Source organism: Meriones unguiculatus, chromosome X, assembly GCF_030254825.1.
Source record: "Meriones unguiculatus strain TT.TT164.6M chromosome X, Bangor_MerUng_6.1, whole genome shotgun sequence".
Classification (NCBI taxonomy): Eukaryota; Metazoa; Chordata; class Mammalia; order Rodentia; family Muridae; genus Meriones; species Meriones unguiculatus.
Genome location: NC_083369.1, coordinates 39,292,594 through 39,319,268, shown reverse-complemented (window position 1 = coordinate 39,319,268; position 26,675 = coordinate 39,292,594). Strand labels below are relative to the sequence as shown.

The 26,675-nt window shown below is 46.2% G+C and overlaps 2 protein-coding genes across 3 annotated transcripts; both read left to right on the top strand.

Moving 5' to 3' along the window:
* Positions 1 to 5,077: 5,077 nt before the first annotated feature.
* Haus7 (HAUS augmin like complex subunit 7) lies at positions 5,078 to 21,007 on the top strand. Of its 2 annotated transcripts, none has more exons than XM_021627953.2 (10): positions 5,078 to 5,329; positions 5,649 to 5,764; positions 7,359 to 7,426; positions 9,725 to 9,786; positions 12,314 to 12,405; positions 12,877 to 13,035; positions 13,186 to 13,282; positions 13,673 to 13,879; positions 14,846 to 14,960; positions 19,956 to 20,751. In XM_021627953.2, exons 1-10 carry the CDS (start codon positions 5,180 to 5,182, stop codon positions 19,979 to 19,981), a joined length of 1,092 nt encoding a protein of 363 aa, XP_021483628.1. In that variant the 5' UTR covers positions 5,078 to 5,179; the 3' UTR covers positions 19,982 to 20,751. The 2 variants fall into 2 exon arrangements, with proteins under 2 accessions (XP_021483628.1, XP_021483626.1); XM_021627951.2 differs by lacking the exon at positions 19,956 to 20,751 and adding an exon at positions 20,758 to 21,007 and having other exon boundaries at positions 5,096 to 5,329.
* A 1,855-nt stretch (positions 21,008 to 22,862) lies between these two features.
* Positions 22,863 to 24,490, top strand: Trex2 (three prime repair exonuclease 2). Its single transcript, XM_021627950.1, has 2 exons — positions 22,863 to 22,927; positions 23,530 to 24,490. Exon 2 carries the CDS (start codon positions 23,554 to 23,556, stop codon positions 24,262 to 24,264), a length of 711 nt encoding a protein of 236 aa, XP_021483625.1. The 5' UTR covers positions 22,863 to 22,927; positions 23,530 to 23,553; the 3' UTR covers positions 24,265 to 24,490.
* The last annotated feature ends 2,185 nt before the right edge of the window (positions 24,491 to 26,675 follow it).

Here is a 26,675-nt window from a genome sequence, read left to right as displayed (position 1 = left end):
AAGTATCTGGAGCTCAGGAGAGATGTATTGATAGCTGCCGCTGCTCTGTCACTGTATACAGGGAGTTCTGGCATTTTCCCAGTGCATGGAGTCTCTCTCATGTACTCTCACTCCTGCCAGGATGTGACGCAGAACAATGGCATGGTAGCTCATAATACACCAACCAGGGAACAGACTTATTCTTGAGACTTTCACATCATATCTAGGCACAACTTGTGTGTATGTGTGTGTATGTGTAAGTACACAAACATACTGGGTCTGCATATACATGTGGGCAGGCCTTAGGGCACATGGAGGCAGCTGTTGTATGCCTTTCCCCCTTAAAGTTTTCAGAAGAGAAAAGTAAAACTTTCCATGCCCTCCTTCTGCTGCCAGCGACCCTTCCCTAGAGGAAACTCAGCTTATTTTAATGCCATTGAAACCTCAGAGGATCTGCTCCCAATTAAAGAAGCACTCTTGCAGATGCTTTTGTGAGCACTGTAGACAGAAGACCATTCACATTCACACTTATGCCATCCTCTGGGTTGCCTTGCCTGAGATGAGAGTGGGAGATGGAGAAGGAGAGAACAGAACCCTTGTTGGGAAGGTAGCTGGAGAGAGAATGGAGGGAACGGGGCATTGACAGGAAGGGACCAACGACTTTTCTGGCTGGGATGTGGGTATCCCTGGGGAGGGTGCCAGTGGAAGGGGGCCTGGAGAGGGCACAATACAGCAAGGAGGACTTTGGGACCATTTCCCCATCCTCCTTCCCAGCCTGAAGTTCCAGTTGACTTCTGCCAAAAACTCAGGCTCCAATTGATGCTCCATGAAAGCTGTCTCACCCCATCAGGGGGCCTCAGGCATAGGACAGAGGCTGGACAGAAACTGGACTTGACTGGCAGAAAGGAGGGAGTTATGGTGAGAATGTAAAGTCTAGCACCCCCTCCCCAGTGGCCCACTGAGTGGGCACGTTTGTGTTCCAGTACTGGCGCCCTCTTCTCTAGCTCCAGACACATGTGACTCAGCCCTGCTGGCCTTGCCAAGAAGTCTAGACCCAAGAGTCTCCTTGTGAAGGGGGTGATCCTGCCGCTGGCTGCTGCCTTTTTCTCACCAGCCTTGGCAGAGCCCTGTGCATGTGCAGCTGTACACTTCATCCCTGTTTTGTGCATTCACATGTACAGCAACAAGGGGGGACTTGTTGCTTGAGTGCAACAATCCACACGGGGTTCAGACCCTGCCCTCAATTGGTAGGCCTGGAGAAAAAGGACACACAACCCTTGCTTCCCCCTTCTCATGGCTACTCCTACCATCAGCTCATGGGGGCTGGGTGTATTCTCCTGGGTGTACACATTGCCCTACAGGCTCTGTTTAGACCTGGGCAAATGCTGGTCCCAACCTAGAGACTGGGCTAGGATCCCATTGTAGTCCCAAATTGGGCTATCCTCAGTGTAAATTCATTGTTGGCACCTCATTTCTTTCCTGAAACAAGCACACACACTCAGGACTTTACTTGATGTCCCCCCTCATCTCCTCCCCACCCTCATTCTCTTTGAGAGAGGGTCTCTCTATATAGCCCAGGCTTCTCTGTTCTGGAACTCATTCTGTAGGCAAGGCTGGCCTTGAATTCACAGAGATCTGCTTGCCTCTGCCTCATGAGTGTTAAGATTAAAGGCATGTGTTACCACACCCAGCTTTAAGTCTAAATCTGGTGTCCATGGTCCTTCTTGGAGAGCTTTAGGGATGGAATATCTTGAAGGGGAGGTTGCCTTGGTCCTTTGAAGGCTCCTAGTGCTGAGCTAGCCTAACATGTCAGTCAGCACCTTTGTAGAGCAGCTCTGCCTTGGGAGGGCCTATCTCTACTATTCCCCAACAGAGGCAGCAGAAGCTAGCCTGTGTTTTTCTCACCCTTCAGTCTCTTCTATTAGTATTGTTCCACTGTGAGTCCCAGCTAAGGTCTCCACAGAAGCCTGGGTCTAATACTCGAAGCAACATGAATGCTCCATCACATTTTCTTATCTTGATGTCTGCCTGGGTCAGCCCAATGCTCTGAGGCAAGGATGCATGCTCCAGGAGTCAAACTGTATAAGTGGAAGGGTCTTACATGCCTCCACAGTGTACCAGCCCATCCTGAGCACTGTAGGGCTAGTGCCTTTCAACTGTTCTCCTTTCCAACCTATGTGCCAAGCACTAACACGTGGCTTAGGCCCTGCTGCAACCCATTGTCAAGTTTTTCTCAGGATCATGGGCTGGCTCTTGCTTCCTATAAATCCCAGTTCTTTCCAAGCCCCTCCACCCTGCCCCTAATCCCCTGCAGGCCTTAGGGTCTTTTAGCCCCATCACAATGGGCTCTTCATGCCTCATCTCCATGCCACCTCCCTTATAGAACTCATATCTTCTAAGCAGAATTGCGTGTAGAGGTCTGACCACTCCCCACCTCTCTATTTTAGGAACCCATCCCCATGTATCTACACATTTCCCTGGTGCACATGCCTTCCAAGACATGCAACATCCCTCCTCTCCCTGCCAGCTAATGTTTAGACAGGACTTTTTTGGAGATATGCTTCCTCCTCAGGAGCCTGAATCTATGTTTCCAGAAAAGTCCATGACTGGACCTCTTCTTTCTTGTTACTGAGGGGTTCCATGACTCTCTACATTTCCACCTCAGTCTCCAAAGAAAGTACCACGGACTGAATTGGAAGGTAGGCTGCCCCCTGCTGCTATGGTTTTGGTGCAGGAAGCTAGCCTCCATGGGCTTCTATGAGAAGAACTTTGCCCCTCCAGGCCTCACCAATCCTTCAGGCCCCACCTAGAGCTGTAGACAAAGCTGCTGAGTTGGGGAAATACCTGCTCAGTGCTCTGGCTCCCTGGGACTGGGTGGAGAAGGAGGATTTTCTTCCAGAATACACAGGGGCTGGTTTCCTTTCCATTCCTCAGGAGCAGATTCTGGAGCAGAGGATATGGGAAGGGTGGAGGGAGGCAGCCACACTGCAGTGGTTTCTCCAGCCAAATTTCCCAGTCCTAGGAAAGATCCACAGAAAAAACCCACAAGAATTTGAATGTCTGAGCTAGGGTCATGATTGAAATGAAATTTTCTATAAAGAAAGGAAGAAAAAACAAAAACAGAAAAAGGCAGGAAAAAGTAAAAATCAACTTAACAAAAAAGAAAATGAATAACAAGTAACCAAAAGCCCTTTCCACCCCTGTGTTCCAGAAGGGTCTGAGACAGCATCTTTGTGGAGGGTAGAAAAGAAACATAATGTACTTTGCTATGAACTGGGTCTTCTTTCTCCAAGATTTTTTTCAACTCAAATTGGGAGGATCCATGTCTTGTCTTCTGAAGATCTTGATATTCCAAGTTATTACTGAGGAATTAGGCCCAGCCTCAGCAGGTTTAGACTAAAGGCCCTTTCACTTGGTCCCACATCCCCACCTACTCTCTCCTTCCAGGACTCCACTAAGAGACCTCTCCAGAGAGAGGACTTTAGTTGCCTGCTAGGAACAACTCCCCTCTCTACCTGTGTATGTGTGTGTGTATATGTGTTATATAGAGGTCAAAGGTCAATCGATGTTGGGTGCCTTTTTCAATTGTTCTTTACATTATTTCTAAATATTTATTTTTATGTGCATGAGTCTTTATTTTCACTTATGTCTTATGCACCATATGCATACAGTACCCAAGGAGTTTGGAAGATGGCATTGGTTCTTCCGGAACAGGAGTTACAGATAGTTGTGAGCTTCCGTGTGGGTTCTGAGAACCAGACCTGGGTCCTCTGCAAGACTGGCAAGCATTCTTAATGGCTGAGACATCTTTCCAGCCCTCCACCTTATTTTTTGAAACAGGGTCTCGCAATGAAATGGAAGCATATTAGCTGAGTAGAACCATCTCAGCACTGGGCTTACAGGTATGCTCCTAAACCCAAATAAAAAACAAAGCAAAACAAAACAGCAACCACGATTGAATCATCTCCCCAGACTCTATGCCTTTTTTGTTTGTTTGTTTGTTTGCTTTGATCAGGGTCTCAAGTGGCTTAAGTTGTCCTGGAACACACTATGAAGTTGAAGTTGGCCTCAAGTTTGTGATCCTTCTGTGTCCACCTACAAGTGCTGGGATTTCAGGCATATGCCTCAAACCTGAATTTTTCTTGCCTCTTTCCACAGTCCTCTTTAAGGAGATGGCAGTGCAACACATAGAGGATGTACATACTGAGTGTGATAGATTGTTACTGGCTCTTGGCTCTTGCTGAGCAACAATCACCCTTTAGTTCCCCTTATCCAGTCAGCTGATTATTTCGTGAATTGGGCAGGAATGAGGCACAGAGCATCCATAAAAGTCAAAGTTAGGATGGTGATGTGGAACCTAGAATAATGATAACAATGAATGTTTACAGGCACTTTTAACCTGTCATCCTGTTTAGTAAACCAATGAGATAAACTGCTCTCATATCCATCATTTATCTGAGGGCAAGGAAGCACAGAGAAGTGAGGTAACTGGTCCAAAGAAATGGATAACATTTTTCTGGACGTGGTGGTGCATGCCTCTCATCACAGTGCTTTGGAGGCTGAGGCAGGAGGATGACAAGTTTGGAGCCAGTCTAAAGCTACAAAGCCAAACCCTGATTCAAAAGCCCCCCAAACAAAACAGACAACACAAACAAAAACAAAGTCACACAGCCAGTGAATGGCAGAGCCATATTTTAATTAAGGAACCTTCCTCTCTGATTTCGTGTGCAAAGGAAACAAAATAGAACTCTGGGCCAAGAGATGGATTGCTCAGGTCTTGGTTCTATCAAAGCTTGCCTTCATCTGTTAGGTCCCATCAGCTACTGTCAGAGAACCCGAACAAGGTAGGAGCGCCCCCTCCTGGATGAGCCTGACCTCTAGGCGTCCCTAGCTTCTGTCTTCTAAAGACGCTACTACGGCTTGGTAAATCCTGCTCGCCCCGCCTCTTCCCACCCCCGCGCCTCCAGCCCTGCCTTCAGCCCGCCTCTGTCTTGTTGTCTCCCAGCCCTCTTTGCTGCACTCTGTCTCCTGAGGCGCGCGCGGGCAGTCTCCGAGCTGCAGCCCAATGAGAAGGCTTGATGAGAAAGAGGGTGGGTCGTTGTGACTTCAGTTCTATGGGTGGCTCCGCCCTGCCGCCCGCCTGCGGTTGGGTGTAAAGTCCGAAGAAACCGGCGAGCTGTTAACAGTGCGACTGCGCTACATGAGGGGGGTGTGGTTACATTTCAGAGCGCGAAACATGGCGGAGAAGGGTGCAGCTGCTGGTGTCGGCGGCTCTGGTGACAGTTACAGCGAAGCTCTGGGTGATGACCGCGTGGTCAAGACAGCTATGGAGGTGTTCGAGAAGCTGAAGGTGCTGTGAGCAGGGGGAGCCACTCCAGGAGGGTTTGGGGGGAACAGGCAGGGCCCTGCCTTAGAGCCTTCTGGAGCTTGGTGGACTTTGGATACACCATAGGGGTCCACAGCGATGGGTCCTAGCAGAGTCTTGGGGCGATGTGTAGACCATCTTTCTTAGCTCTTTGGGGTTCCTGGATCTCCGCTTATGCTGTTCCCATAGAACTTTACAAAACTGATTCTGTAAAATGTGTGGAAGGGTCACGAAGGGGCACAAACTGATAGAAGTGCACTGCCACCCTACAGTAACAGTCTTCCTTCTGACTTTTCTTGCTTAGGGTGTAAACTGCCCCTTCCTGGACGGTCTGTATATCACAGAACCAATGACAATTCTGGAACTGCTGTGTAAGCCCTCAAAATACAGGTTGGACATACTGGAATGGATGTGTGTACGGTAATGTCCTTTGTTCTTTTTCTTTTCCTTTTCCTTTTCTATTGGGTGTCTCCTGGGGGAAGATGGGAATATGTCCTCTCAGAGGGTTCTATACCGGGCCAGTTCCAGAAGAGGAGCTGGTTAGTTAACAAAGCCATGACCAAGATGGTGGGGTAGGTGGCCCTGGCAGTACAAGGTGAACTTTAATGAAAGCCCTTTCTGTACCAGGCCACCTGGGCTTTTGGTTGTGTTGAGGGATTTCTTGTGGTTCATGTCACCGAGATGTGATTACTGTCAGCTTGGTGGGCACCTGATAATTAGAGAGGGATATTGCACAGAAACCCGGTGACAGAAACCAGCCTCCTAGATTTTTCCCATTCTTCACCAGCCCAACTTTCAAAGAGCCAGCATTTTCCTTAGTGCATCCAGAGGCAGTGTTTCTAGGCAGCCTGGGCTGGATAGGCCTTTTCAACAGAATGGGAGGTGTTGGAGGATTTCTTCCTTGAAGTTGTCTGTAGAACCAGTTCTGTTCAGCTAGGAGCTCTCAAGGCCAGATGCTTACCAAGGAGCCTCACTGTTATCCTTATCTCTGTGTCTCCCTCAAGGCCAGGGCTTCACAGCTAAGTGACTGGAGCCTCTTTCACAGTAGGAACCTTCAAGTATCTTAATTCCTTGCAGAGCTCAGCAAGGAATTTTCTGTGAAGGGCTGGACACTGCTCCAACTCAGTCTTGCCAAGGTGGCTCAAAAGCAGCATAGGCAGCATGTGCAGGAATGGATGGGATGACGTAACAGTAAACCTTTAAAAGCCAAACCTGTGAGCCTATGTGTGCAATCACCCCTCCTTTAAAACTGTGTATTGAATTGGGTTTTTGAAAAATGTAAACTAAAGCAGGACTCAGTGGCACACAACTTTAATCCCAACATGAAGGGGTCAGAGGCAGGTCGATTTCTGTGAATTCCAGTACAGCCTGGTCTACAGAGTGAGTTTCAGTACAGCCAAGGATACATAGGGAGGACCCAGTCTCAAAAAAGAAGAAGAAAGAAAGAAAGTGTAAAATAGCTTTTTCTGAAAAGAGTATAACATTGGTGTTTACTAGTGATAGAGGCAACCACTGCTCCTTCACTGGCCTCCTTTTTTTGTATTGATCATTGTCTAGATATGTGCTCAGCTCCAGAAATATCCAAGGAAAAGCCATTTTCTGGCCCCAGCCAGCTTTTACTCCAGGATTTCTTGGAAGGCCTTATAATCAAGGCTGGCCATGCCGAGAAAGTGAGTGGAAGTGATGACTTGTATGCTAGGGCTGAATGGGAAGTGAGTGTCCTAGTAGGTGCACAGTCAGGCCACATTGTCAGCCTCCAAACTCTTTCAGATGGCTACACTTTTCCTTTCTTGTACACCATCACTTTTTTTTTGTGGGGGAGAACTTTGAGTGTTTCATTTCAGAGGGAAATTTTTCTCAACTATTTTCTTATAATAATTGATGGTAAGAGTCATTTTAAAGTGTCTGTTCACAGGCATTTAACATATGCACCAAGTAATTCTGTGTTTAGAGCGTAGGTATGGAAGAGTGGTAAGGAGTTAGGCACATGACTGACTTTGCTATTTTCCTTCAGGGTCTGTCCCTCCTTGAAAGAGAAGTTCAGCTCTTTAAAAGGAACAGCAGTGGATTTGAAGATACTGGGTAGGTCTCTTTATGAGAGTGTGGCATTTCTGGGCAATTCTGAGCTTGATCACAGTGTCTCACTGAGTTGTGAAATACCCATTAACTAATCTTTTACTCAGTATGGTGTATACTCTGTAGATATCATTTGCACCTTCTAGAATCAGGGCCTTTACTGACAGTGTATAGAAGGCTTTTCACAGGACCAAATAGTACATTGGTCTACCACAGCACTGATAGGTAGAGAGCATGGTTCCTTCTGATGTCATTAGAGGTCTGTGTGTGTGCATACTAGTTTATATAGGTGCATATTCTGTCCATATGGTATTCCTAAAAGCCCCCTGATTGTTCTTTGATGTGGTTTACTTTGTAACCATGTTAGTTTGATGGGTTTCTTTTTTAATTTTTTTGGTAGAAACTTTCCTTAATCTGGAGTGAATGATAGATAAAAATGACCAAAAATGCCATGTGTGTAAGTGGCTAGGTTTTCCTTCCTTGTAAGACATTGATAAAAATTTGGAAGGCTAAGTTTTCCATCAGTCTGTGTGTATTCTGACCACTGCAGGGTGAATGGGCTGGATTTGGGCCCTGAATTGTGCACCAATTGACATTGCCAAATTAGTTATCTATAGAGAGTTGTCCTCTTGGGTGTAGTAGGTTGTTGGTTTTAGAACAACCAGGCCTCTGTCCCATCATCCCTGTGCTTCCTGCTGTCAGGATTCCCCTCAGAGGCTTGGAAATAGTACCCCAGTTCTTATGGGAAAACCCTGGCCTGCAGGCTGTCCTCCTCTATCCACAGTTTGGAGTTCACTGGACCCAGCCTCATTTCCCTCTTTGAAAAAAAAAAAAAAAAAAGACTTTTGCCTTGTTCACCTCCTCAGAATGTGTTGATTCTGTCTGAGTGAAAGTAGGAGACATGAGGACAGGGATTAGTTAGTTTCACTGACATGTGAATCAGTGTTTGAACTGTGTGACCCTCATGGAACCTATCTGTTAGATGATGGGAAGCATAGCTGATGAAGAATAAGGCTGAAAACTTCTTGGTGGTAGGGTGCTCTCAGAAAGGCTGTAAGCTGCTAAGTTAAGGGAAAAGTGATACTTAGGGAGACATGGAAGAAGAGTGTTCGTATAGACTGAAGATGGCAAGAAGGGAGGAAATGAGTTAGGCTGAGAATAGTGTCCATGCCAAGGTAATAGAAAATTCAGAGACTGACATGGGCTATGCTTGGCAGCTTGGAGGAAGAGTAAGGAGCAAAGATGACTGGGATAAAGGGGATAATGAGGTATGGGAAATCAGGAGGGGTTAGGGATAGGTCCTGCCAGGCCATTGAGATTTCTTTCAAGGATGGCTTTGCCCTCTATTGGCTTCATCAAGCATTCTAAGGATACTGTAGGGAAAATAGGAAGACACAGGTAGTAGCACAGCTCTTGCAGTGACTGAAACACCATACTGGGAAACGGGTACGCTACTGAATTTGTTGACAGGAGGAAGACAGAATCAGAAGGGTTTAAGGGGTATGGTTGAAGCAGGATGGCTTGGAGGAATAGTGGCAACTAAAGAGTTATTCCCTGGGCCACAGAGTTTTCACATAGATGCTCTGCCGCTTCTTCTAATGATTCGTTTACAGCATGACCTACACAGGTTTGCACCTGCTCTGCCCTAACTGAGGCATAGCCTGGCCTGTAAAGGGATGAAGGTACTGCCCTAACACTGGTGCTGGTCTGAAACTTTCTGGCCTTTGCTTATATACTAGACGGCCGCGTGTTGGATACTCTAGAAGATGTGGCTAGGTGTTCACTGCTCCTTGAGGGGCCTCAGATTCCTTATCTCTAAAATATAGCCTATGCTCACCTTCAAAATGGCATAGCAGAAGAATGGGCCATGAAAGACATTTGGGATATGGACAAATGTGAGCCATGGGTCCTTTTGCTTTAACCTCATGAAGTCTCTAAAAGGGTGGCATATGGTACGTGTTGCAGGCCCTCTGATTTATGATGGCTTCTCGGGCAACTGGACATGTGTGTCTTATGTAGAGTGTGGTGAATAGCTCCTCACTCACTTCCAGGTCTCAAAACAAATCTAGAAAGAGGGGCTGACTGTAGCCCTCATATTAAGAGGACCATGACTAGAGGACCCACATGAAACCTAAGCTGGAATCATGATCACTTGCTTCCTGTCCATTTGGCATTTTGTCCAATCCCCCCCAATGTCATGTGGGAAAAGCCTTGGTACCCTATATGCTCTAAATTCTGGAATGTCTTGTATCTTCCTCTGTTTGGGTGGTTGTCTGTAGTGATAAGTTCTTTGTATTCTAACAGAGATGGTGAAGCTAGGCCATGAGCTGATGTTGTGTGCACCCAATGACCAGGATCTTCTGATGGTAAGAAAGGGCCCTCTTCTGTCCCTACAGAGGGTGCACATGCTTTTTGTCCTGGGCTGATGGGAGGATGGGAGATGCTTCTGGCTCCAGAGCCTGCATGCCTGGCAAGACTGCTTCTTTAGGCATCTCCAGGGTAAGCATTGCCAGTGATCTTTCAAGGAGACAAACAGAACGGAGATGGCTGCATGGAGATAGAAATACGGGCAGATATCTGGCTCGTGCTGACCAATAGGACGCAGGGAATTTATCCTGTCTTCACTTGGCGATATCATACTTGGCTAGTATCATGGTAGGTACATTATAGTCCAGTGATTGTCACACGCATCCTGAGCAGACAGTATTTTTTTTTTTTTTAGCTCCATTTCCTAGCAGGTGACAGAAACTTATGTGGGCTATTGAGTCTTTCCAGTGAGGGCTTATGAGCAGCAGGAACAAAGAATTCCCATCTTCCTGCCACTGGCCCCATATTAGCCTCTGTCACTGTGGGGACATTTGTTACTTCAGTAAGCCAACACTGATAAGTATAACTTTCTCTCCCAAGTGTGTAGACAGTGGACTATGCTTCTCTTCTTCTGTTTTCCATTTGGAAGCTGTACATTGTTCTTTGCTGATATTTTACCTTCTTTTTGTCCACAATTGCTCATTAAAGCAATTTTCTAATGGCTGCTTAAAACTTCATTTGCCTTTCTGTAATCCCTGTATTAGCATCTGATAAGCATCTTTCTCATGAAAGTTGAGGTCTTCATGTGTCAGGTGATTTTGGATTTGTCATGTATATATTAGCTGTTATTTGGATTTTTGTTAAATTTCATGGAAAGTGGAGATCCACATGTTCTAGCAAGCTCTAGGCTTGCTTTAGTTTATGCAGCCACGTCCACCCCTCCCTTCTGGCCTGAACTTCCATTGTCCACTCATATTCTTTCCAGCCATCCTCCATGCGCCACCCAGTGGTCAATCCAAGACCCAGGCCTGGCTTCACCCCTGGCTTAGTAATCAGTCAGCTGTGCAGTCAGGGCTGGCTGATCCAGACTTTCCAAAACTGATTTGTAGAGTCGTTTTCTCCATCTCTTTCCTCTCTGCCATATCTCTAATGCTTTCAGTTCCCCAGAGCTCTCCCTTTCTATCCTCTAGCATGATAAATTCTGTAGCAAGAGGGCAGAGAAGAAAAGCTAACAAGAGAGCCATGGAAAGATGCTTTTTATCACTGATCACGAGAGCAGTGAAAATTAGGGCTGCAATGGCATGTTCCACTCATACCGTGATGTCTAGAGTTAGAAGGAAAATAACAAAGGCTGACAAGGATGGGGAGACCCTCATACATTCTATTAGGGACACAAAATGGTGCAGCTACTGTGGAAGACAGGTAACATACACATACCAGAATTCACTGTGAATGTTCATAAACATATACTCATAGTGGTTCAGAACTAGAAATACCCCAGTGCCCATCAACTGGTGAGGTAATTTTCATAAAAGAAGGCTACATGTAACAACATAGATGGTCTCTGAAGATGTTATGCTAAGTTAAAAGCAGTCAGATAATAAAAGATAGTTTAAGGTCATGGTCACATATTGCAAGATTCTTTGTGTGTGGACTGTTTGAAGAGGTGAATACACAAAGAAAGAGGTGGCAGTTGGGTAACTTTGGAACTGTGGGTCTTGGAACTGTGCTACCCCCAAGTCTAGTCCTCACCAGGGGCCGCTTGGCTCTGTCCCTTCAGCATCTGCATTCACCACCAGCTTTCAGTGCTTGTTTTTCTTGAAGAACAGTGTGTGCTGGGGATAGGCATTTCTTGGTGCCTTATTTGCACAGGAATTTGTGGAGCAGTCATGGCCTCTAAGGTAGTGTCTGCTCCCAGGGATATTCAACTTTCTAGAAGAAGGTAAGCCTTGGACTCTTCACTGGGCAACTCCCTATATCACCTGGGCAGATGGGCAGGCAGGAGTCCTGGTCAGCCCTGCATGAGTTGCTGCACAGAAGCCTGCTGCCTTCCTGATGGAAAGTCTAGGCCCCTGCTAGAGAACAGGCCACTTCCAGGCCTCATGCTATGCCTATTGGCCTCTGCTATTCTTGGACAGAAGGGATTGAATGAGGATGCCAGATGTTTACTTGGAAGTATCCCTGAGGAATAGGCCACCATCAGATCCCTGTGAGTTCTATTCTGCTTTAGTAGACCCTCCTGCATGCCACCCACCCACTGAATAAACTTTCTCCTCTGGCTATGTGATGAATTTACACCGTAATATGTTTTGACAACATTTTGCATTTGCAGTGTGCTTCCAGGTATCATTGCAACCTGAAATGTGGCCTCAGAGGGAAAGGAACACTTTGTGGCAGAAGTCTGAGGATGCTATTGCTGAGCCAGTTCAAGAGGCTACCAGCAGGGGTTAGGGACAGGGAAGAGGAACTATCTGGCTAGGCCCCTTGCCACTGGCCAAGGAAAGGGCAGTGTAGAATTGGGCACCTGGAACAGCTAGTTAGGTCTGGCTGGCTCTAGTGGCAAATGTGTGTGGCTTTCCCTGCCAGGGCCGTGAGTGTCCCCAGAAGCAGCTGCAGTTCCTGGACCAGTTCCTAGATATGATGCGGAGCCTGGCCACTGGACGTTCCAGTAGTTCTAGGTAAAGGTGTTAGTGCCATAGGCGGCTGCCCCTGAGAGCTGCTCTTGATCTTAACCATGGAAATGGTAGGGAGGTGAGGGAATGTGTCTTCCCTCTGTCCCACTCTGGTAACAGTAGCCACATGTTCATCCAGAGTTACAGAACTGATAAATTGAAACAGCTCTCCCTAGTCACTGTCTTGGGGGTTATGCTGGCTGCTCAGAGGCCAGGCAGTGGCTCAGAAATGGGTAGCTATATTTCTACGATGTTGGGTCATAGCCTGAAATCCCTTCACTGCAGGCCTTTGGGAGCTAACCTAGGTGTATAGTAGGAGGATTAGCACCTGGATGTCTGCAGACAAGAAGGCATCAAAGAGACCAAAGCAAGTAGAGGCTGGGAGGGATGTAGGCAGTAGAGTTGCACATCCTTGGGATTTCTGGGCCAGTGCTTCTGCTGGTAATTGCCTACTCAGGGCTTGTCTTGACTTTGCAGCCTGGAGAAATACTTTGAAGACACCACAGAGAAGAATAAGGCCTTGCTGGGGGAGCTCTTCTCCAGCCACAACCTGTGGGCAATCGTGAAGCCTGAGAGTGACCCGTGGCTCTTGGACATGCAGTCCTCTCTCAACAGGCAATGTAATGGCCGGCCAAAGTAGGTATCCAGGAGTGCTCTAGACCCCATACTACTCCATCTTGCCTCTGTCCAGTAAGACAGACCTTACACAGTGGCCTACTGCCTACAGCAGCAGTAGCAGAGAGCTGACAGTGTTTCTCCTTTTTTTTTTCTTTTTCTTCCTTTCAGGGATGGACGCTCTGCCCAGTCAGAGGGAGAGAAGGTGGCAGATCTGGCCAGGCAGCTGCAAGAGAGTGCTACCAAGCTTCAGACACTCCAAGACCAGGTGAAGGGCACCAGTTCTGGGGATTGTGGGACTTGGGGAACAGGTTTTGCCTAGTTCTAGGGCATGGTATGCTGTGAGGCTTCAGTGAGATGCAACAGGAATGTGGAGGTAGGTACTGAGTGTCTGAGCATGAAAGGAAAGAATGTACTTCAGATGGCAGTTGTACACCAGGCTAGTTATTTGGCTATGAAGACTGAGGCCTGTGCAAACATTACCCTCAGGATTGCGGCCCCATTCATAACCTCCCCAACTCCTCCTTTATGGAGACTTTCTTCCTGTCAAGCTATGCTATGCATGTCATATCAACCTATGCTAGGTTATGTAGGCTGTTAACAGCCTAGGCTAGCTGGGCAGGGCAGCCTCAAGTGACTGTCACCCTTGGTTTTGCAGTACTTTGCACGGCATCATGCAGGGACTGATACCAGTACCATACACCAGAAGCTCCGTCTGGTCATCTCTGACTTCTACCAGCTTGTTTTGGTCTTCCTGCAAGTCTATGATGATGAGCTGGGCACTATCCAGTGCCCATTACCCAGCCTGCACCCAAGTGGCACTATCATACAAGCTGTCTATCAGATTCTTGCTTCCTGTAGTCAGGTAAGACACTTCTCCATCTCTTTGCTGCCCAGCACCTCAAGAACACATGCCCACCAGGCTTGGACTCAAAACCTTAGTAACCCCTGATGTCCAGTGTAGGGGCTTGAGAGGGCTTGGCCTGGGCTCCTCAACCAATCACATGGTAATACTCTAGGTCCAAGACCTCTGTCAAGTGAGGACAGACTTCCTGATACCTTGCAGAGGTGATGAGAGCAGATGTGAGCATTGTCTCTAAGAGATACCCCTAAGGAAGTTTCCACTTTTTACCCCTCTTACCCCTATGGAGGCTCATGTATTGCTTGTATTGGGTTCTGTTTGACCCAGTATGGTGTTCTGGTCCCAACTTCTATGCTGGTGTTGGTTCACTATATTTTCATATGTTCAGGCATGCCAAGCTACCTCTGTTCTGGTGTGTGACTGAGCGCTAGGCCAGCTAGACAAACAGGTGGCAGGCAGTTGGTTATGTGGCTAAGCCATTCAATAAATATGGCTCACTGGGGTCTTTCATATTTCAGGTTCTCAGAGGACAGGCTCAACATCTAGACTAATTCTCATCACTGTAGCTACATGTGTGCAACGCTGACTTTGGCTCATAGTGCCGTGGTGTTGATTTTAGGTTATAGCAAGGAAACCCGAGACTCCCCCCTAGAGAGAAGCTCTTATCACAAACACACTTTTTTGGTAGGATATTTCTTTTCCCACCTGCTATTTGCTTTGCTCAGGGAGCACAATGTGCAGTGCTAACTTGTTAGTAAGAACTGAGGGCTGCCAGAGTAACACAAAAGTGTGGAGTCCCCACTGAACCAGGAAGAAGGACACTTAGGTTTGAGAAGGCAGCTCTTCAGCTGTCTCTTTCTGTTGGCTGAATTTTGGGGCTTCCGTGTAAGCTTGGATGGAAAGCAACAGATGGCATCTCTAGGTCAGACCAGCCTCACTGAGGCCTGCATGTCTTCTCCACTTTGGCAGTTGTTGAGAGTAGCCATGGAGATTGAAGGCGCCTCTGCTGAAGCTATGGAAGTAGTGAGGAGGCAGCAGGAAGAGCCCAGCTGTTGCTCCAGCAACAACTCTGGGATAAGCCTAGGTAAGTGATTGGAGCTGAGGGGCAGCTGTTCTTGTCTATTTAGCCCACATCTGTTCATGACAGGGCCTCTTCTTTCTCCTTAGGAGACTGGCCACATAGTTTGTTTTTTGTTTTGTTTGTTTTGTTTTTTAATGTTTCATTTCTTTCTCTTGGGGGAAAATGCTTCCAGCATTCTTGGTAGGACATTGGGATAACTCAGAATACACAGAAGTCCTTGGATGCTTAATGTAGTGTGCATATCTCTCCCCATAATGAGGCATATCTTTTCATAGCTTGTATGTGTGGTTATTTGTTGTACAATTTGCATGTAGTCCAATGTAGCCATAATTTCTTTATGGATAGACTCTTTTGTATTTATTGTAAATAGCAGTTCTACTATAACACATAATCTTCCAAGACTTTATAGCATTCTCTTCTGTGGTTAGGTTAGTAATCTTTCCAGAGCTGATTTGTGTATAGTATGAGTTGGGAGTCCAGTTTCATTTTATTCTGTGTGGGTACACATCTATCCCAGTAATGGTTAATGGAAACACACTCTTTTCCCTAATTGTCTATAAGTCTACCACCCATGTTAGTTGTTAAATATTAGTACTGCATGCATGAGTCTCAGAGTTCTCTATTCTAGTCTGTTTCTCTTTTTTTCTGTCTTTGCACCACAGAGATCAGAAAACAAATGGCAAAATAAACCCATAAGGTAAAAGGTGTTTTTCCATTTCCCCTCTTCCTTCACTGGATATTAAATCTGGGCTTTGTATATGCTGTACAAGTGAGATGCACCCAAACCTTATTTTTTAAAATATTTTTAAATTTATTTTATGTATATGAATGCTCTGTCTTCACATACACCTACATGTCAGAAGAAGGGATCAGATCTCAATTGAGATGGTTATGAGCTACAGTGTAGTTCCTGGGACTTGAACTCAGGACCTCTGGAAGAGCAGCCAAGTGCTCTTAACTGCTAAGCCATCTCTCCAAGCCAAGCCCCACTCTCTAACAGTGAACAATCTAGTTTTTTAAAGGATATTTATATACTTGCCAACCATCATAGTTGAGTCCAGAATAATTTAAATAGTTATTTATTTTTATTTTATTTATATGAGTATTTTGCCTGCATATATGTCTGTGCACAATGTGGATGCAGTGCCCACTGAGGCCATCGGATCGCCTGGAACTGGAGTTCCAGACAATTATGAGCTGTTATGTGGGTGCTGTGAATCGACCTTGGTCCTCTGGAAGAGCAACAAGTGCTCTTAACCTCTGAGCCATCTATCTAGCCCCTAGAACATTTTTATTATCTCCCAGAAGCCAGGTGTGGTAGTGCATGCCTTAAATTGGAGTACTTAGGAGGCAGAGGCAGCTGGGTGTTTGGTAGTTTAAGGCTATCTTGATCTACATAGAGAGTTTCAGGACAGCAGGGCTACATAGTTTGAGTCTGTCTCAAAAAAAAAGAAAAAAGAAAGTAAAAAAAAAAAAAAAAGGAAGGAAGGAAAGAAAGAAAGAAAGAAAGAAAGAAGGAAAGAAGGAAAGAGAAAAAGGTTTGCAGTCTCTCTTCCGTTTCTCCTCAAACCCCAGTCCTCGACAAATACATGTCTTTCTCTATAGCCGACAAATACATGTCTTTCTCTATAGCTTTGTCTTTTCTGAACACTTTTCTTATAATAGAGTTGAATAGTGTGTGACCTCTTGCCTGTCCTTTCTAATGGAGTACAATGGTTTCAAGGTTCATCCATGTGCTACATTTCTTTTTTATGGCTGTTATGGCTGTGATGAACAAGTAAAATAGTTTTATTTATTCATTTATTGGGAGACTTATGGTTATTCCGTCATTTTAGCTTTCATGAATAATGCTGCTAGGTTTTGTGTGTGTGTGTGTATGTATAGATGTGTTTTTTATTCCCTTGGGTCTAAAGCAGAATTGCCGGGTCATGTAAACTTTTCTTAAAATTTATTTTCTCACCACTTGCCTTTAGGATTATAGATAACAAGCTAAAGCACTTTAGTGTTATGTTAATTTCAATAGTACACAAAAGTTGTGCTTTGCTAGAACTTCTTTGTCCTTTTACTTTGGTATTTTTAAAATTTATATTGCAATTGCATGTATTATATACCCATCAACATGGGTTTATAATTATTGCTTCATGCAATTGCACTTAATATTATATAGATGAAAATTATAAACAAAAATACATTTATGTTAGTTGTCATATTTATCTGTCTTCTTTTATTGTTGTTTTGTTTAAGACAAGGTCTCACTCTGTGGCCTTGGATGGCCTGAAACTCATTATACTAATGAGGTTGCCCTCAAACATTCAGCAATCCTCCTACTTCTGCCTCTTAACTGTTAGAATTATAGATAAGAATCACCAGACCTGGCTTTCAAGTTCTCTATTGATGCAGGCTATCACTATCTAGTGTTCATTCATGCTTTGTAGGGAAAGTCCACCAGTGACAAATTCCCTCAGTTTGATTGATCTTAGAATGCCATCCGTATTTTATCCTTCATTAAAAAATTCAATGTAAGCTGGGCAGTGGTTGCACACTTCTTTAATCCCAGCACTCGGGAGGCAGAGGCATGTGGATCTCTGAGTTTGAAGCCAGCCTGGTCTATAGAGTAAGTTCTAGGACTGCCAAAGCTACACAGAGAAACACTGTCTTGAAAAACTAACCAACCAACCAGCCAGAAAAGCAAATAAATAAGTAGATTAATTAATTTAATGGTTTTGTTAATTCTCTGAGAATATTATACATGCATTTTGATCATACTCAATCCTCTCTCTTCTCTCTAATGTTTTCCAGATTCAGCCTTACTCTTCTCTTAACTTAATGTCCTCTTTAAAAAAATTCTACCAAGGCTAATTCGTGCTGTCCATATATATGTTCTTTTGGGTGTGGGGCCATTCACTGGAGGAAACACTTCCCCTAATAGGGGAAACATTCTTTTCTTTTTCTTTTTCTCTCATACTGTTCATCCTAATAGTAGTCTCCCATCCCTCCACTCCTCCTAACCCCTCCTTACTTCTCCTCTACCCCAGATCCACTGCTCCTCTGTTTTCCTTTAGAAAAAGAATAGGCCTCCCAGGAATATCAACCAAATATGGCCTAACAAGATGCAGTAAGACTAGGCATGAACCCTCATATCATGGGGACACATTCTTAAAGAAAATTGACTACCCTTATACTAACATCCATCAGCTATAACTAGATCCTTCCCTAAGGATGCAGGCTTATGAGCTGTTCCAGGTTCATGCTAGGATGTTGACAGGCTTGATTTTGGGTAAACAATCACAGCCACTGTGAGACATAAGTGCAACATCCCTGTTATGTTCAGAAGACACTGGTTTGCTTGATTCCTCTCTTACCATGGCTCTTACAGTCTTCTTTCTTGATGTTCCCTGTTGGTGGTATAAGATACATTTCCCATTTCTGAGTTAGTACTTCACAGCACTTAGACTAGTTGCGAGTTTTTAACTACCACCCGCTACCCCAAAATCTTTTCAGAGGCATCTAAGTTCCTCTTCATTTTTGAAGGATCATTTTACTCTTTGCTCTTCCATACTTTGACTTTATTGTCCCACTGTCATTTGACCTTCATAGCTTCTTATATGAAATCAACTTGTGTTCTTATTGATGGCCTTTGTATGTAACAGGTCTCTTCACTTTTCTTTTTTCTGCTGGTTCTAACTTTTCCCAGTTTGGTTATGTGTCTTGGTGTGAACTCCTATAAGTTTAACACCTGTAAGTTTACGTGTTTTGGAGGTCTCTGGACTTTCTGGATTCCCATCATTCACCAACAGCTAAACAGTTGACAACTGTTCCTTTTCTTCCACTTCTTGTTGCTTCAGAGTCTCAGAGTAAGCCAGGAGGAGGACTCAGAGCCTTCTTCAGATTCTCCTGGGCACTTTCTCAGTGTTGGGCCTTTTATGTCCTTTTTAGGCCCTCTGGACTGTGCACTCCCCAGCCTTTATTCCCAGCCTTTCCTTCCAAGCTTTTGGATTACTATATTATTTCCCATGACTGTTTCAGTGAACAGCTGGTAAAGCGCTTGACTATAACTGTTTTCAATAATTTTTTTTCTCAAGTAGTGGCCTTATATCACAGTCCTTGTGCCATCTCCTTTTGGGACTTCCCCTACCTCCCCAAATTTGGATATATAAATACTTAGGTACTTATATGTTAGGTAAGCATTTTGCTACTGAACACATCCACAGCCTTCTCTCTCCCCCTCTATCTTTTTTTCTCTTTTTGTTACTTTTTAATTTTGAGACAGGGTCTCATTAAGTTGCTCAGGCTGGCCTCACATTTGTGATATTTCTCCCTCATCCTCTCCAGTAGCTGAGATTACATACTATAGGCCTGCACAATCAGGCCCTGCTTGGGATTCTCTCTGGCTGCTGTCCTTTTTTTATGCGTTTTCTCCTGGCATACACCTGCCACGTGTACCTGGACACTTGGGAGTGTCTTCTTACTTATTGAGCTGCAAGAGGATCCTCCATCCTTAAATTTATTATAGCATTTACTTTAATCATCACCACTGTCACTGTGGCTCTCGGTGCAGTCCCTATAATGATTATTAATAAATTGTTCATAATCTATGCTATCATTACTGCAATAATTATCATTAACAGCCTTAACAGTGTGCCTGCTCACTGGTGACTAGGACATACTTGCACTGGTAGTAAGCTTGTTGGTATGAACTGAGCACCCCCACCCTGCTCTTTGGTTCCCAATAGCCTCAGTGTTGTGGAGATGGTGAGTAGAACAGGGCTGGGCTCCTGACTCAGCTCTTATCATTGTGAATGCCTGATTTGCTCTGAGAGAAATTCTTGGCCACTAGACACACCCAAAGAAAAGGACCAGTGTCAAAAGCCATTTGAACCTTCCACTGCCCATTTTCTACCTGACCCATTATGGACCTTGCCCTCTATGAGAAACTGCCTTCTGCTTACCTGGGTGAAGTCTGTTTCTGTATCATTTCTTTCTCTCTCACTGTTCCAGATACTGTAGCTGAGCCCTGTTGGTGACATGTCCCAGAGTATCAAGTAAGATGCTCATGTATAAGGCTTCGGTATCTCCTGGCCTATAGGATTGTGTGAATGAGTGCTACTGTAACGGCAACAACATATTTCGAGGACAAAGTGACCATGCCACAGCTGAGAATTGGAGCGATCACAAATGTCAAGAGAGACATTAACTGGTGTGGAAGGGAGACAGCCATTGGGAGCAAATTCCCAGATCTTCAGAATAGCCAAGTGACAGAACAGCTCAAGGGAATAGTGGGGGGCAGATGCTCTGATAGTAGAACTAACTAACTAACCACTGGAGTCTGAAGGCCTAGCAGCTGCTCTTGAAAAGAAGTATATGTGGAGAATGGAGGTGGCCTGTGGAGAAAGCAGTGGCAGTGAATAAGCAAATCAGCTGGTGATGTGAAGCCTGCCCCCTTACCTCTGAGGGGCCATATGATAAATGCTGACTTTACTGCTTCTTCCTGAAGCCAAATCAACTTGTCAGACATAATTGCTTTCCATGGCACTTTTCAAGACCCCTCCACAGGAAAGGGGCAAACCTGAACAGCATGAGGGGAATACCTTCTGTCCAGACTCTATATCCCAACTCTAGGGCAGGTCAGGGACAGTGTGTAGAGAACCAGTATGGTGAAGAGAGAAGACCTGGATGTTAGTAGGAGGTCTTTCCTGGCATAAAGGCAAGAAGGAGTCTTGTATGGACTGCCAACTCCTGCCTCTTTCAAGCATACAAGCCCTGAATTCACTTTGCTGTTCATGTTTCTTTTTCTTTACAGCTGCCAGGATTGATGAAGTAACACAGAAGTACAAGAGTGTCACTAACAGACTGCACAGAGGCACAAGATAATGTGGGAGTATGAAGCCCTCACTGGAGCTGTCAGGGGTGGCGGGGGCAGTTCCAGTCTTGTTCATGGCCTGCATGGTGCCTGCAGTTTGAAGGGTAGGAGGAAGAGGGAGGTAGAGAAAACAGGCAGAGATGGATAGAACAGAAGAGGTGGAAATAAAAGAAGCCTCATGCTCTGAGAAGTTGTCTTTGGACTACTGTTTGTTTCTGCACATTGCATTCTTCCCCTCTAGCCTAGAATACTCAGCTTCCCTTCCTGTCCTCATCCCTGCTATTCTACATTAGCCTGGTGGCAAATACCCCACTGGGCTTTGGCCTCTCCTCTCTGTTGCTTCTATTCCTTTCTTATACTGTCCGGCTAGTTTAAACATGCCCGGCTCTGGAGGTCTCCACTGCAAACTGACATGACCCATCTTCCTGATCATGTGCCCTCACCTCCTGTCCTGCTTACAGGGTCCCGCAGAGATCCCCTGCCATGTCCTTGGGAGCCAGCGTGTCTCTTCTTTCTTCTCTAGGATGCTAGCACCCACTGGGGAAATCTCACCATGGCCTGACTAGTTGTGCAGGAACTGCTCTCTGGGATTCCCACAGTGACCCACTACCTTTCTGAGTAGTGTGCCTGTCACAGCCACCTCCCTCCCTTCAAGCAGGACTTGGTGTGGCCTATTATCACACCTGTGGCTGCCTGCCCCACCCTGCTCCTGTAACTGCACCTTTGCTTCTCCAGGTTCCCTGGGTACTTTTGGACATCTGGGTGCCAGGTCCCTCATGCTCAGACAGTGCTAGAAAAGGAATTAGCAGGCAGGTCCTTGTTCTCTACTGTCCCACTGAACCAACTGCTCTAAGGACAGGTGCAGTGGGAAGATGTAGCATCAACTACATCATGAGGAGGCCAGGCCTACGGTGTTGGATACCTAGCTCTGGAATGAGATTTTCAGAAGCCCTGGATGACCTTCTAGCTTTCTAGCCACTGTCACATCTTGATGGTGCCCCTCAGATGAGTCATGAGAGACCTTAGAGCAGTAGTTTTCAACCTATGGGTCATTACCCCTATGGGGGTTGCAAATCAGATATCCTGCATATCATATATTTACATTATAACTCATAATGGTAGCAAAATCACAGGTATGAAGTATCAGTGAAAATAATTTCATGTCTGGGAGTCACTATAACATGAGGAACTGTATTAAATGGTTGCAGCATTAGGAAGGTTGAGAACCATTGTTTTAGAGGTCTCCCAGTCACCTCTTTCCATTTCTGAGATTGAAAGAATTGGTTCAGTCATGCCCATAGGGCTGTGTGGGTCAGGTCTTACTGCCTCATTGCCTCCCTTTCCTCCCTGCCTTCCCCACAACTCTACTAAATAAATGCTTGGGACACATTGGGTGTCAGACCCCTGAGTGTCAAACCCTTGGTGGGTGCCATACCCCTAGAGCAGAGATCATCATCTCCACTTGCTGCTGCAATATGGGGCCATGGAGATGTCCCAGAAGCCACTCCTCTTCCCTGAAGCAAGACCAAGGCCCTGTCCTCAGCCTGTCTTCCTATTCACAGGCTAAACATGACACAAGCCTACGCCCCTGTCACTCCTGAGGTCATGGCAACCTCATGAAGGGAAGCAAGGTCCCCAGTGATGGAGGGAGCCAAGGCCTGGAAAAGAAGACCTGTTGTCTGTGTGTAAACATAGAGCTAAACATCACACCTGGTTCGTCCAGGTCTGACAACCACAATCCAGGTCCTTTGAAATTTGGAGGTAGAGCTTGGCAGAAGCCACAGCCTTCCTCCACACCCTGACTTCCTCCTGCCTGTGAGGACATGTCCCTCTGGCCCATGACGGTGGTTGGTGCTCATCACTCCTTGGAAACATGCGTGCAGCCAGAGCCTGCTTCCCAGTCTGTAAACGCGGGGCGTGTGTCCTCGTGGCTATAAGCCCATGAGGGGGAGGCAAGCAACCGGCTGCACAGGTCCTGTGGCCTCAGGCCTCCTGGTTGCCCAACTGGCTGCTGGGGGCGGGCTGTTCCCTCTGATTAAAGGCTGCCTGAAGCAGCCTGTGAATAGACAGGTGCCCAGCAGCCTAGGAAGCCAGGCGAATCCTGCCCCAGGTAAGCCAGTACGGTGGGGATGGGTGGACAGTGCCATGAGCCTGGCAGGGTAGATAGAAGCCAGCTTGAGGCAGCACTTGTTTTGCATTGAAAATCTGGGGGAGACTAGATTCCTCATGTCAGATTGCTCTGGTGCCTGCTACCCAGTGGTAGAAAGCAGAACATAATGCCTGAGGCTCCCAGCCAAAGTGTCTTCACCAAGGAGCTAGGCCTAGGCACCATTTGTAGACCATACCTGCCCCCTCCTTTATGGGGAAAGTAGCTAGACTGGACCTGGGCTAAAGTCTAGGTACTTTATTTCGTGTCTGGTTAGTTAGGTGACAGAACTAAGACTGGCTGGAGAGAGACACAGAGAAAGGAGGAGGGATGGACGGTAGTAACAGATCCTGGTCACTTGAACCTAGCCCCATGGAGTTCCTTTCAAAGTGTCCCTGGATGTGAGTCTTAGAAACTACTCCTAGCCCTAAAGGCCTCTTGGCGTGGGGTGGAGCAGCAGGAAGTAAGTCTCTGAGTGATAGAGCTTTGGCATGAGAAGGCTGTAGGCAGCAGGGCCTTTGCTTCTATTTTTTAAGTCCCCTGGCTTATGCCACTTGTTCTGGCAGCTTTAGGCCTGTGAGAATATCATCATGTCTGAGCCACCCCGGGCTGAGACCTTTATATTCCTGGACCTGGAAGCCACTGGACTCCCAAGCATGGATCCTGAGATTGCAGAGATATCTCTTTTTGCTGTCCACCGTTCTTCCCTGGAGAACCCACAGCGGGATGATTCTGGTGCCCTGGTGCTGCCCCGTGTTCTGGATAAGCTCACACTGTGCATGTGCCCAGAGCGCCCCTTTACTGCCAAGGCCAGTGAGATTACTGGTTTGAGCAGTGAAAGCCTGATGCACTGCCAGAAGGCTGCTTTCAATGGCGCTGTGGTGAGGACACTACAGGGCTTCCTGAGCCGCCAGCAGGGCCCCATCTGCCTTGTGGCCCACAATGGCTTTGATTACGACTTCCCACTGCTGTGCACAGAGCTACAACGTTTGGGTGCCCACCTGCCCAGAGACACTGTCTGCCTGGACACACTGCCTGCATTGCGTGGCTTAGACCGTGCTCACAGCCATGGCACCAGGGCTCAAGGCCACAAGAGCTACAGCCTGGCCAATCTCTTCTACCGCTACTTCCAGGCTGAGCCCAGTGCTGCCCATTCAGCAGAGGGTGATGTACACACGCTGCTTCTAATCTTCCTGCACCGTGCTGCTGAGCTGCTTGCCTGGGCAGATGAGCAGGCCTGCAGCTGGGATCATATTGAGCCCATGTACGTGCCACCTGATGGTCCAAGCCTTGAAGCCTGAATGCCAGCATCATCAATTCATCTAGGCTCTGAGCTATGTTCTTGCTCTCTGCAGCACTGTCCTGGCCTTCCTCAGCCCTGGTGTACCTGGCCATAGGATCCTAGAGCCTTCTCTGTGCTCTACCTCCAGTTGGGCAACTTCTGGTCAGTCTGTGGGCTCCTACAAATTGTTCCTTCCATCTTTCATCCCATTTCTCAATAAATGCCACCAACTATTTACCAACTGATTTACTGGCCAGACTTCTCTCTGCCCACATCCAGAACTATCCCACCAAGGCACAGATGGACTGACTCTGTGGTGAGCTCTGTGAGTATGTAGAGGTGAAGATATCAGCAAGCAGGATTCTGCAAGGGGCTTATGATAGGTTGGGATGCTTAATCCCTGGACATTTCTCTGGTATATCTCATGGTTCCATTGAGTGTTGGCCCTCTCTGCTAGGCCCTTGGGATAAGCTGGCTGAATCCTCCAAGGAGGAAAATGAGAGGGATAACTGAACCTGCAGTGCTAGTTTATGCCTTGTTCAAAGCCCAGCTCCAGCCCCTACCCTCGTCCACATCTGTCCATGCTCTGCAAAGTAGCACCAGTGAATTGATAAAGAACAACAGGGAAAGACAGCCATCTCTAGTGATCTGTGATTATGCCATATGGATGCCATGGGAGGGACCACCCAGGCAGACTAGGGTGCCAAGCTGACCTGAGGCATTACCAGGAGAAATGGAGTGGCACATATGGTGCCACTCAGAATAGAACTCATCCCAGGTCTCAGATCCTTCATACAATGATTTGGGCAGGTAACTTCTTATCAGCTACCTCAGCTGGACTTCAAGTTTTTGGTGACCTGCCTGTGTAGCCCCACCCTGAGGCACTCCTGTTTTGTGGGAAGTCAGACCAGGTGAGAGCTGTGTCACCAAATGCTGGGGCAGGTAAGAAGGGGTGGGGTGGCCACACCCCAGAGTGACTCGTATGAGCAAAGCCTCCAGCCTTGAGCCAGCCTGGCCCGTTTGGGGACCCCTAAGTAGGTCAAAATGACTAGAGAGGCTTCAGTATGTATGGTGGCAGGATGATGAGACCAGAGTACTGGTGATGGTTACATTAGAACAGTCTCGTGGCCTGGCTGAGACCGAGGGACAATGGAGGTCACAGAGGGTTGTGTCTAGAAGAGAGGCAAAATATGAATTGTGTGTTTGTTGTATTTCTTAGGCCTAATCTCTTTACCTTCTGGTCAGGCTCAGGTGGGCAGTCTATTCCAAAAAGTGGTGCCCTTAGAATGTTTTCCTTGCTACTAAATAATTACAAGCCAGAAAGGCTCAACTCTAGGATCTATTTGTGCCTTAGGTCACCTGCATAGTGGTCTTGTTTTGTGCTTTTCTCCCCCTTAAGGCTGAGGTTTCTGCCTCAGCCATTCAACTACCCTTGGCCTCACAGTAGTCTGGTCTTAGATGTTATTCCCAAGTCTTTCCTGCTCACTCACACTGATCAGGTTTAGCGTTAAGTGTCTTTCCATGTGGTACAGACAAGCTGAGACCTGAATTGATGCCAACTTGCTTTCCAGGAAAGTAAATGCACATGTGTGTGTTTGTGTGTGTGTTTCCCATCCACGATGAACACTATTCAGCTCACAATTTCCCTTCTCTTAATGAGAAAGTAAAGCATTAGAGATGTATCTTAAAATGCCACATGTTCATACTACCCACTGTGATTTAATCTGCAAGTACTAACATGCTCCCCATTATTTTCTCAAGCCAGGGCAGTCAACAAAGCAGTCATAAATTGAACACTGCTGTGTCCTGGCCCATTGACCTCTGTGGGATAGTTCTCTCACTGTGGCCACTAGGAAAGGACAGAGTGTGCACAAAGCCATACAGGAATAGATTTGTGGCACCACACTACAGCATTGATTTCCACTGTGGTCTGCTTGATGAGTAGCAATATACAGTAACAGTAAAATATGGTCAGTGATAGATTTAGGTAGCTCCTTTATTTTTTAATATAACTTGTTTATTTTTTCATTTATATTATTTATTTACTTTTGTTTTTTTGAGAAATGGTCTCATATATCCTAGACTGGTCTTATCTTCCTTTTGTAGCCAAGGCTAACCTTGGACTCCTTATCCTCAAGCCTCTACCTCCTAAGTTCTGGGATGATAAGCTGATGTTGCCATGTCCAGCTTGTTTACATAACTTAATTTCTATTAGATACTAACATTTAACAATTACCTCTCAAAATTTCCAATCATTTAACATCTATCTGAATGACTCAACAACAACAACAACAAAAGACTGACCATTACATACTTTGCTGCAGATAAGACTGTAGGCAGCGTCAATGGAAACCATTTGGGCAAATGCCTGAAAGGGCTAACTGAGCAACTATCATGAGATCCAAGGTTTCACCGATATATGTATCCCCA